Here is a 12,622-nt window from a genome sequence, read left to right as displayed (position 1 = left end):
TGATTCATCCCAATAGAAGTCTTTACTGTTTTATGTACTGTGTAGGAAGATGCTGCTCTCTTCCCAGGAGAGTAGAACTCCATTCCCTAATGCAAGAGAAGTTAAGAAATAAATACAGAGGAGGCCAGGTGTGATGACGCACACTTGTAATCCCAGCATTTGGGAGGTGGAGACCAGAGGATCGTGGTTCGCAGATAGCCTAAGCTACTTAGTGAGGCCCTCCGCAACTCAGTGAGACCCTGTTTCAAAATAAAGAATAAATAACAGGGCTGGGGGTGGAGCCTAAGCTACTTAGTGAGGTCCTCCGCAACTCAGGGAGACCCTGTTTCAAAATAAAGAATAAATAACAGGGCTGGGGGTGGAGCTCAGAGGTCAAATGTCCCTGGGTTCCATCCCCAGGCCCGCAAAAAAAAAAAAAAAAAAAAAAAAAAAGTGAATGCAAAGGAAAAGAATCAGGTGAGACTGGATTCCAAGGTTCAGACTAAGAGGATCCAGAGATAGGCAGATCTTCACTGACACCTAATTGATGACTATTTCATTTTCCTTTGTGATGTGAAGGTTTCTATTTAAAAATCCTCATCTCTTCCTTCAGAAACATAAGATAAAACTTGAGATTTTAATGAAAGGAGGGCAATTTGGGAAGCTAGAGGTGAGCAACAGGGGTGGAAGAGCTGCGGGGGACAAGACATCGAAGAAAAAAAAAAGAGGGCAGTGAACATATCTGGTTGGAGGGAGCGCAAGTTAGTGAGGAGGACAGAGAAATTTAAAAGGAGCAAAAGAAACCTTAAGTAATCTGGCAATTTGTCTAGGGTCCTCTTGCCTGGAGCCTAATACTAAGGAGAACTTGGAGCTACCAACTCTTGCCACTAAAAGGCTAAATGGACTTGTCTTACCTTTAACAAACTATGATTTTAATGAGTTAAAGACATGAATATGGGCTACAGTAGTTTTGTTTAATTCTGCTCAACATCAGAAAAAACTTCAAATAGCTAAATACATTTTCCTGTTGTTTTAAAGTTTGCCAAACAGTATCTCTAACCTATCCCTTTTTCTTGTAACAAAATAAAATATATGGCATTTATTAAAATATTTCCACTGTAAGACTAATATCCAACAGATTAAAAAAAGTGCATGAGTTTTGTTACTTTTACAATACAGGATTTTTCCCAGCGCTCTGAAGAGAAAGAGAGAAGTATCTTTGCCACCAATAGCTTGGACCTCGTGGTTCTCAAAAATCCTCTCAGTCTTTTTCATTCGCTTTGCTTTTGACAGCACAGTGTCTGATTTTAATGACACTCCTTTTTTCCTTGGCTGTAAACTGTTCTCTCCTAGAAAATGTAAAACAAGGAAGTGAAAATATTTAAAATTAAAACAAATTATGAAAACTAAAGCTAAGAGAATTAAAGATATACTTACACTAAATAGTCTAAATAAATATATGTCTCTAATAAACAATAATTATAAAATATGTGAACTATGCCAGAGTCCTCTTTGGGTTGCTAACTATTAAAAGTAAATCAAATGTTTCTTAACATGCCCTCATAGCTGGGTGTGGTAATACCTGCTTGTAATCCCAGTATTTGGGAGGCTGAGACAGAAATCACAGGTGTAGGGTCAGCCTCAGCAACTTAGCAAGACCTGTTTCAAAAACAAACAAACAAACAAAAAAGCTGGACATGATGGTGCACATTTGTAATCCCAGCATTTGGGAGGCTGAGACAGGAGGATCGCGGTTTGTGGAAAGCCTCAGCTATTACTTAGTGAGGCCCTTTGCAACTCAGTGAGACCCTGTTTCAAAGTAAAGAATAAAAAATAGGGCTGGGTGTGAAGCTTGGAGGTAGAATGCCCCTGGGTTCCATCATCAGTAATGCAAAAAAGAAAAATAAATTAATAAACAAACAAACAAACAAACAAACAGGCCTTGAGGGTGTAGCTCAAAGGTAGAATGCCCTGGGTTCAATCCCCAGTAACCCACACATACACAAAAACTCATAATCACCAGCACAAAAAAGTCAAAAATTTTCACAAATATTATGACACACTAATATGGTCATATCATCTTGGTTCCTCAGTGTTATGTGTAACGTCTATAAAATTTGTATTGTACACATACATATTAATTTCACCCCCTAAACAATTCTTTGCAGGGGAATAATTATGACATCTAAAGAACTAAAATGTAAGCCAGACATAGTGGCATATGCCTGTAATCTCAATAGTTGGGAGGCTGAGACAGGAGAATTGCAGGTTCGAAGCCAATCGTAACAACTTAGTGAGGACTTCCACAACTTAGCAAGACTCTGTTTCCAAATAAAAAATAAAATAAGGCTGGGGCTATAGCTAAGAGGTAGAATGCCTCTGGGTTCAATCTCTAGTGTTAAAAAAAAAAAAAAAAAAAACTAAGATATATGCCAAGCATAGCAGTGCACACTTGTAACCCAAGTATTTAGGAAGCTGAGACAGAAGGATCACAGGTTCAAGCCAGCCTCAGCAATTTAGCAAGGCTCTCAGCAACTTAGCAAGACCTTGTTTCTAAATGAAAAATAAAATAGGACTGAGGTATGTAGCTTGAAGGTAGTGCCGCTGGGTTCAATCCCCAGGAACATACAGCAACACACACACACACACACACACACACACACACACACACACACACACACACACACACACACACGAAATGAGACAGTCTGAGGAATGGCTCAATATCATCAGTAAGTAATCTTAACTCAGGCAGGGCAGTCTGGTGCTACCATCTATGCCTAACAACTGTATTATCTTTCCAGTGAGTTTAGCAATTGCCAATTTATGAGTAGGCTTATGTTCAAATTTCATTTGTAAATCTACTTAAAAGCCAAAATATGTGACTTAAAAGCCAAAATTTGGGACATAAAAGCAGCCTTGAATAGCAAAAAGAACATAGAATCAGGATTTGAATCATAATATTGTCTAACTTATTAGGCTGACCTGAAAATTAAATTTAAAAACATATAGTTGCTAATATCATGGCCTATTCACAAATTGTTTTCTTCCTTTTAAAACTGCCAAGCCCTTGCTGGGTGTGGTGGCACATGCTTGTAATCCCCTCGCTTGGGAGGTGGAGCCAGGAGGATCGTGCAGGTTCGAAGCCAGCTGTGCTGGCTTAAGAGACCCTGTTTCTGAAAATAAAAAAAGTATAAAATAGGTCTGGGAGTGTAGTAGGGCTTCCAGGAACACCCCCCCCCCAAATGTTAAAACTGCCAAGCCCAGAGCAATGTTAATAATTGTAGTTAAGATCCCAAAGTAGCCCACTTCAGCTTTTCCAACTCTTAATTCCCATACTAAACCTAACTAAACACATCTACGTTTATGCTTCCACCAGAATAAGCAGAATTCTGCTTTTATTTCTTAATTTTTTTTAACAGTACTAGGACTGAACCCAAAGATGCTCTTCCACTGAGCTATACCCTCAGCCTTTATTTATTTTGATACAAGGTACTTGCTAAATTATCCAGGCTGCCCTAGGACTTGGTAAGCCTCCTGCCTCAAACACCTGAGTAGCAGGTGTGCACCACTGCAGGATTCTGGTTTTAGTTTATAAGTTGTTTATATTTGAAATTTTCTACTTAATATGTTCAGGCTATTGCTGACCATCAGTAACTAAAACCACAGAAAAGGGAAGAGGAATTACTGTCTATCAACTAAAAGTTAAAATATATTTAGTATATGAGCCGGGCATGGTGACACACGCTTGTAATCCCAGTGCTTGGGAGGCTGAGACAGAAGGATAGCACAAGTTTGAAGCCAGCCTCAGCTACTAAGAGAGGCTCTCAGCAATTTAGTGAGACCCTGTTTCCAAATAAAGTATAAAATAGGTCTGGGAGTATAGCCCGGTGGTAGGAAAGGTCCTGGGTTTCAACCCTAGTAACACACACACACACACACACACACACACACACACACACACGTATATATGTATGTATGTGTGTAAGTATATATATGTATATAATTTTTTTTTAGTGTACTGGACATGGTGGCACTTATAATCCCAGTACTTGGGAGGCTGAGACAGGAGGATCACAGATTTGAAGCCAACCAGTGATAACTTAGAACCCGTTTCGAATATCCCTGGGTTCAAACTCCAGTCTCCCACTCCCTGCCACACACACAAAAATATTTCACTTAGACTGAGGTTACTGCTCTGAGGTAGAGCATTTGCCTAACATATATGTGGTCTGAGTTTGATTCCCAGACCTACAAAAAAATCACAAAAACAATCAAACAAAAGAAACACACAAAACTAGAATATTTCATGAATACTGAGAGTTACCCACATATATTATGCTCTATTGATTGTGTCTTCTACAGTTACCTTTTGAAGAAGAAAACTGGAGGCTGTTTATTGCACTTCTGATATCTCCAGAACATCCTTGACAAAGCAACTCTAGGGAAGTTTTATCAGGGACAATGATTTTTCCTCCATTCTAAAATGACAAAATTAGATCTTAACAAACTTTTCTTAGAAAAATACAAAAGGATAAAAAAACCCAATAAAACCCATACTCTAAACTTTCATGGAGGTAAAGTAGACTCTTTCGAACTTAAACGCTAAATACTTCCATGTTAAACATCAGTCTGCCTTAAATAGTAATTTTTTTTTCCAGTATTAGGGATGGAACCCAGGGGCATTCTACCTCTGAGCTACACCTCCAGCCCTATCTTACATTCTTTATTTTGAAACAGGGTCTCACTGATTTGCTGAGGGCCTCACTAAGTAGCTGAGCCTGTCCACGAACCACAATCCTCCTGTCTCAGACTCCCAAATGTTGGGATTACAAGTGTGGGCCACCATGCACGGCTGCCTTAAATAGCTTAAGCATAATGATTTGCCATAGTTTAAGATAAAATCCCATAGATGGACGTGGTGGCACATGCTTGTAATCCCAGTACTTGGGAGGCTGAGACAGGAGAATCATAGGTTTCATGAATACAAAATATTTACATTTTTACTTTGACCAGATATTTTTAAGTTCTCCACCACGTGCACCACCACACCTGGCTGAGAAAGTAGTTTTAAAAGACGAAAAAAGCTGGGCATGGTGGTGCATGCTAATCCCTGCACTTGGGAGGCTGAGACAGGAGGATCACACAGGTTTGACGCCAGCCTCAGCTACTTAGTGAGGCTCTCAGCAACTTAGTGAGACCCTGTTTCCAAATAAAATATAAAAAAATAGGTCTGGGAGGATAGCCTGGAGATAGAAAGCCTCTGGGTTCCACCCCTAGTACCCCCCAGTACCACCAAAACAAAACAAAACAACAAAAACAAAAAAATCAGAAGTAATCCTACCAGAAAGAATTAATGACATTAGCATTTTACATGCCTTTTTCTAGTACGTACAGTTTATGTATTTATGCACATTTGTTATTATTCATAATTATTTGCTTTAACAAAGTGAACTGAGTTTGGAACAAAACTTCAAACTCATTTGATATTATGCAAGCTACTTCTTCCCCAAAGTTCAATTTCCTTACTTTTAAATTGGGATAAATGAGCTGGACATGGTGGAACGCACTTCGAAGTGAGACCCTGTTTCCAAATAAAAATATAAAATAGGCCTGGGGGTATAGCCCGAAGATAAAGGCCCCTGGGCTCCATCCCCAGTACCACCAAATAAATAAATATTCTCAAAGCTAATTAACGACAGGGTAGTTCATTATGGAAGCTGAGTTTGTTCATTAGAAGTAATTTCCAAATATTTCCTTTGTTTTTCTTTGTTTTTCCTTTGCTGTTTCTTCTTCTTTCTTCTTCTTTTTTTTTCTTTGTAATACTGGGGATTAAATCCAGGAGTATTCTACCTTCAAGCTATACTCCCAGCTCTATTTTATTCTTTATTTTTAAACAAGGTCTCACTAAGTTGTGGAGGGCCTCACTAAATAGCTGAGGCTGGCTGAGAACCTATGATTCTCCTGCCTCAGCCTCCCAAGTACTGGGATTACAAGTGTGGGAAACCATGCCCAGCTTGCCATTATGCTTTTAAAATTTACTAAGCAGGGAATGGTGGCAAATGACTGTAACCTCAGTACTTGGCAGGCTGAGACAGAAGGATTGATAGCTTCTCTCTCTTTTTCATGTGGTGGTGTGGATTCAACTCAGGGTCTTATTCATGCTAGGCAAGTGCCCTACCACTGAGCCACACCCACAGCTCTAATTGCTGTTATTTATTCATCTAAGTGCTCTTTAGATATTAAAATACTTAATCTCCAAAATAACCTCTAAGTATTGTAATTCCAATACTTAGGAGGCTGAGATAGAAGGATTGCAGATTTATGCCTCAGCAAGTAGTTAAGACTCTCAACAACCTATGGCGAGGCCCTTTTCAAATTAAAAATAAAATAGGGCAGCTGGGGCATGGTGGCGCACACTTGTAATCCCAGCATTTGGGAGGCTGAGATCCAAGGATCGTGGTTCACAGACAGCTTCAGCTACTTAGTGAGGCCCTCTGCAACTCAGTGAGACCCTGTTACAAAATAAAGAATAAAAAATAGGGCTGGGGATGTAGCTAGGAGGTAGAATGCCCTTGGGTTCCATCCCCAGTACCGCAAAAGAATAAAAAATATAGCGGGGCATTGTGGCGCACACTTATAATCCCCGTGCTTGTGAGGCGGAAACAGGAGGATCGCACAATTCGAAGCCAGCCTCGCTGGCTTAAGAGACCCTGTTTCCAAATAAAAATATAAAAATAGGTCTGGGAGTGTAGCCCAGAGGTAGCAGAGTTTCCAGGAACCCCAGTACCACCAAAAAAATTTTTTAAAATAATAGTAATAAAAAAAAAAATAGGTCTAGGGGTATAATTCAAGAGGTAGAATCCTCCTGAGTTCAATCCCTAGTAAAAACACACATACACAACCTCCCTTAAAGATTTCCCTACTTCTTAAGATGATCCTGGCATTACAACAAAAATTATGCATCATGCAAGATCTAATTGATTTGTGGCGTTAAGACACTCTAGAAACATGCTTCTGTGAGTTCTATCAGTTTATTTAACATCATCTTAATTTAAAAAACAGAACATATGATAAATCAAAGTTAAAACAGCTGTTTCACAGCAATTTAAATACAAAACATACGGAACCATATAATTAAAATGGTTAAGATCAGCTGGGCATGTGACCTATACCTGTAATCCCACTAAAAAATATCACATAGGCTAAGAACATAGGTCATTGGCAGTGTGCTTGGTTAGCATAAACAAGGCCCAACTCAGTCTTTAGCACTGCAAAAGTAAAAATAAAAAATAAAAAAAGTGGATCTTAACCTTTTTATCCCTTTTTTTGGTGGTACTGAATCCAGGGCTTTCTACCTGAGCTGCACCCCTCACCCCTATTTTTTTTTTTTTTTTGAAACAGGGTCTTACTATGTTACTAATGCTGACCTCAAATCTATCCTCCTGTCTTAGCCTCCCAAGTACTGGAATTACAAGTGTGGGCCACAACTTTTTTTTTTTTGGTGGTACTGGGGTTTCTGGAAACCCTTCTACCTCCGGGCTACACTCCCCAGATCTATTTTATATATATATTTTTATTTGGAAACAGGGTCTCTTGAGGCTGGCTTTGAACCTGCGCTATCTTCTGACTCCGCCTCCCAAGCACGGGGATTACAAGAGTGCACCACCATGCCAGGCCTTACTTTTCATTTTGAAACATGGTCTTAGCAAGTAACTAAGGGTCTTGCTAAGTTGCTGAAGATGGCCTTAAACTTGTAATTGTCCTGTTTCAGTCTCTCAAGTACCGGCATTATAGGCATGTATGCACCACCATGCTCAGCTTTAAAAAAATATGTGTGTTTCATTTTTTAAAATAACAATGGGCCGGGCTTGGTGGCACACACTGGAATCCCCACGCTTGGGAGGCTGATCGCTTGGGAGGCGGATCCCACTCTTTAGACTGCTTAAGAGACCGGGTTTCCCAATAAAAATATAAAATAGGTCTGGGAGTGTAGCCAGGAGGTAGAAGGGTTTCTAGGAACCCTAGTACCACCAAATTAATTAATTAATTAGTTAATTAATTAATTGACAATGGGACACTAAAGCTGAAGTGTTCATAACTACTATATATACATTCCAGAAAACATTTTCTTTATGATATGCACAAAATAGAATAGCAAGACAAGCAAAGGAAAAATGTATCTCAATGTGAAAATTAAGTTCAATAGTAGAAAACATGTCAAAGTTATTTTTGGCAATTCTACCTTGAGCTACACCCGCAGCCCTATTTTGAAATACGATTTTGCTAAGCTGCTGAAGGTCTTGCTAAATTGCTGAGGAGGCTGGCCTTGAACTTGAGATTCTACAATCTCAACCTCCTAAGTACTTGTATTATAGGCACATGCCATCACATCCAGCTAAGATCAAGTTTTTAAACTGAGGCCCTTTGCAACTCAGACTCTTTTTTAAAATAAAGAATAAAAAACAGGGTTAGGTGTGCAGCTCAGAGGTAGAATGCCCCTGGGTTTCATCCCCAGTACCACAAAAGAAAAGAAAAAAAAGAAAAAAAGAAGGAATTAGTCAGACTTACCTTATTAGCTTCTATAGTCACTATTCGATTAAGAAATTTCATCATAATTGTTGGTGCCACAGGGTTGAAACTACAAATTTTAAACAAAGATGGTGGTTAAATGACTTATATTTTGATTGATTGTTTTTGTGGGTCTGGGGATGGAACCCAGAAGCATTCAACCTCTGAGCTACACTCACAGCCCTATTTTTATTCTTTATTTTGAAACAGGGTCTCAATAAGTTTCGGAGAGCCTCACTAAGTAGCTGAGGCTGTCTGTGAATCATGATCCTCCTGACTCAGCTTCCCAAATGCTGGGATTACAAGCATGAGCCACCACACCCAGCTTAAAAATGACTGATTTAAAAATATAATATGTATATGAACATTATGAACAGAAAATTTATTTCTTACCTAATGTTTGAAATAGAACATTCTTCTTGAATTTCTTTGGGAAACAATAATCTATGATTATTATCTCCACTGACACTGTCAGAGATTACAAAGACAAGAGGACAGCGGCCAATCTGTACATACTTCCTAAAATAACAAAATACAGCAGCAATGTTGAAATTTAAGCCAAGTTAACTTTTTTTTATTTTTTTATTTTTTCAGTCCTGGGGATTGAACCCAGGGGCACTCTACCTCCGAGGTACACTCCCAGCCCTATTTTTTATTCTTTGTTTTGAAACAGGGTCTCACTAGATGAAGAGGGCCTCATTAAGTAGCTGAGGCTGGCCACAAACCTATAATTGTCCTGTCTCAGCCTCCCAAGTACTGGAATTACAAGCGTGCGCCACCAAGCCTGCTGCCACTTGACATTTAATGAGGAGTTTTACTTTGATCAGTACCTCTCCACACCCTTTTGGTGCTAGGGATTGAACCCAGGGTCTCATGCATGCTAGGCAATCCTACAACTATTGAGCAAAAACCCCAGTCCCCAATGTGGAGTTTTACAATACTGGACTTCACTTCACTGATACTTACCTTAGAATTTCATGTAAAGTTTGAGAATCTCGATAAAACTGGTTAGGTAAATCCTATTAAAAATACAGACCACATATTAGTTTGGTTGTATCCTACTTCATTTATTTTCAGACTTATAATCGGAGATAGGACACAGCTCAAAGAGGTAGATCCCTAGAGGTTTATCTGTCCCTGGCCCCCTCTCTCACTCCTTCCTGGCCTTTACAAGGGGAGTTGGCTTTTCTTCCACCATGCCCTAAGGCCCTGCCCCTGGGCCTTTTTTGCCTTAGAGCCTGCCAACCACAAACTAGAACCATGAGTCAAATAAACCTTTCTTCCTCTAAATTGTACTTGTTAGGCAGGCACTTTGGTCATAGCCATAAACAAACATTTAAACCACAACTTTTAGATATATTAACAATATAAAGTAGTTCTTTGCCTAAATAGTTATACACATCAATGGAAACCCTAATCTTAATAGCAAATTTCCCAGAGTCACTTTATCAGCTGGTGTGTGTGTGTGTGTGTGTGTGTGTGTGTGTGTGTGTGCGCGCGCGCGCACACACGCGCTCACATGCACACGCAAACATTTTACTGAGGATAGACCCCAAGGGGAATTATCTCTGAGCTATGCCCCCAGCCCTATTTTTTATTCTTTATTTTGAAACAGGGTCTCACTGAGTTACAAAGGACCTAAGTAGCTGAGGCTGTTCGTGAACCCAGATCCTCCTGTATCAGCCTCCCAAATGCTGGGATTACAAGCATGTGCCACCACGCCCGGCTCCTAGCCCTTATTTAATTATTTTCTTTTAAAACTGGGTCTCACCAAGTTATAGAGGGCCTCACTAAGTAGCTGAGGCTGGCCAAGAATCTGCAATTCTCCTGTCTCAGCCTCCCAAGTACTGGGATTACAAGTGTGCACCACCATGCCTGGCTATACCTCACAATTTTTAGCTAAATAGTAATAGCAAGGTTTTAAAAGTTGTCCTTACTTCGACCAGAATTATCTTTTTATCAGTTGTCAGATCATCTCCAACCATTTGTAGTTTGTTGTACTTTGTTGCTCTTAATAGAAACTCTTTGAACACTGCTATCTGTGATTGATATGGAACTACATGGAAGCTTGATTCTGAAAGGAAACACATTTTACATTTTTACTTTCAACAAATTATATATACATTAATATCACACATATTATACATAGGTATATATACATGGCTAGTTATAAAATCATTTATACATCTATATGATGCTGCTCATAATACTGAAGATGGAGGGGTGGATACTGGGGATGGAACCCAGAGGCATTCTACCTCCAAGCTGCATTCCCAGCCCTATTTTTTATTATTTTGAAACGGTCTCACTAAATTGCAGAGGGCCTCACTAAGTAGCTGAGGCTGTCCTCGAACCTCCTAAATTAGCCTCCCAAATCCTGGGATTACAAGCATGTGCCACCATGTCCAGCTCTATTTTATTTTTATTTATTTGGCGCTGGGGATGGAACCTAGAGACTTTCTACCTTTGGACTATACTCCCAGACCTATTTTGTATTTTATTTGGAAACAGGGTCTACATTGCTGAGAGCTTCACTAAGCAGCTGAGGCTGATTTCAAACTTGCACAATCCTCCTGTCTCAGCCTCCCAAGTACTGGGATTACAAGCCTGTGATACCATACCCAGCTATTTTATTTTTATTTTGAAACAGTGTCTCACTAGGTTAATGAGAGTCTCACTACTTGCTGAGGCTGTCCTCAAAGCTGTGATCCTTCTATCTCAGCCTTCCAAGTATCTGGACTATAGGTATATACCACCAGGCCCAGCTCTGGAGATTATTTTATAAAGAAATAGTCCCCAGTATTGTGAGGCTTTAAATTTAAAAAAGAATGTTCATTTCAAAAGACAAGAATCAATAGCGTCAGGCGTAGTGGCGCACACTTGTAATCCCAGCATTTAGGAGTCTGAGACAGGAGGATCTGGGTTCATGGTCAGCCTCAGCTACCTAGTGAGGCCCTTTGCAACTCAGTGAGACCTTGTTTCAAAATAAAGAATAAAAAATAGGATTAGGAGTATAGCTCGGAAGTAGAATGCTCCTGGGTTTCACTCTAGTACCATAAAAAATAAATAAATAAATAAATAGTGACAACCGTGATTTTTCTATACCAATGAATATAGCAGTGAGTTAACTGACTTCAGAAAACAAACAGGTAGCCGGACGTGGTGGTGCACGCTTGTAATCCCAGCATTCGGGAGGCTGAGACCTGGAGGATCGCGGTTCGCGGACAGCCTCAGCTACTTAGTGAGGCCCTCTGCAGCTCAGTGAGACCCGGTTTCAAAATAAAGAATAAAAAACAGGGAAGGGGGTGTAGCTCGGAGGTCAAATGCCCTTGGGTTCCATCCCTAGACCCGGAAAAAAAAAAAGAAAAAGAAAACAAACAGGTTATTAGTATAATGTGCATATAATTGGTTAAAATACATTGTGACTGCATGATACAATGAAAGCCCTTCAAATGAGTGTGAAACTATAAAAAAAATATAAATATCTTCAGTAATAAAGGCTTAGCAACAAAAACAGAATGGCTTGATTAGACAACTTGGGGGAAAGCAAAAGTTCTCTGAAGGCATTTTTCATACAGAAGACTGTTTAAATACTTATCAGACTTTCAAAAGCAATGTTACTATTTAGAATGTAGTAAAAATTTAAGAGCACAGGATACTAGCAGCATAAGAGTATGCCAAAGATATGATATGCATAGACTATATTAAAAAGGTGGCACATGTTTATAACCCCAGCACCCGGGGGCTGAAACAAGGTGATGGCAGGTTCATGGCTAGACTCAGCTTTAGTGAGATCCTCAACAACTTAGTGAGATCCTATTTCAAAATAAAAAATTAAATAGGGCCGGGGATGTAGTGTAGAAGAACAATGACCCTAGGTTGAATCCCTAGTACCAGACACACACACACACACACACACACACACACGCACACACACGCACACAAAGTATCCAGAGAAGAGATTTTTGAGGAACACTCCATTAAAAGTATCTTCCTTTGTTTTTTTTGGGGGGAGGGTATAGAAATTCAATCCAGGGGCATTTTACCTTCAAACTATATACCCAGTCTTTTT

General features: G+C 39.6%; 1 protein-coding gene across 1 annotated transcript in view; it reads right to left on the bottom strand.

Moving 5' to 3' along the window:
* Positions 1-12,622, bottom strand: part of RAD17 (RAD17 checkpoint clamp loader component) — a gene marked incomplete at both ends in the record, with an annotated part of 35,784 nt that overhangs the window by 13,199 nt on the left and 9,963 nt on the right. Inside the window, 6 exons of the mRNA XM_080719632.1 lie at positions 1,146-1,328; positions 4,349-4,460; positions 8,551-8,620; positions 8,944-9,069; positions 9,517-9,569; positions 10,488-10,624. Of these exons, the coding sequence (XP_080575758.1) occupies positions 1,146-1,328; positions 4,349-4,460; positions 8,551-8,620; positions 8,944-9,069; positions 9,517-9,569; positions 10,488-10,624 (681 nt within the window). The remainder of the gene's footprint in view (positions 1-1,145; positions 1,329-4,348; positions 4,461-8,550; positions 8,621-8,943; positions 9,070-9,516; positions 9,570-10,487; positions 10,625-12,622) is intronic.

The sequence above is a fragment of the Muscardinus avellanarius genome (assembly GCF_963383645.1).
Source record: "Muscardinus avellanarius genome assembly, chromosome: 1".
Classification (NCBI taxonomy): domain Eukaryota; kingdom Metazoa; phylum Chordata; class Mammalia; order Rodentia; family Gliridae; genus Muscardinus; species Muscardinus avellanarius.
This window is presented reverse-complemented; position numbering and strand designations above follow the sequence as displayed.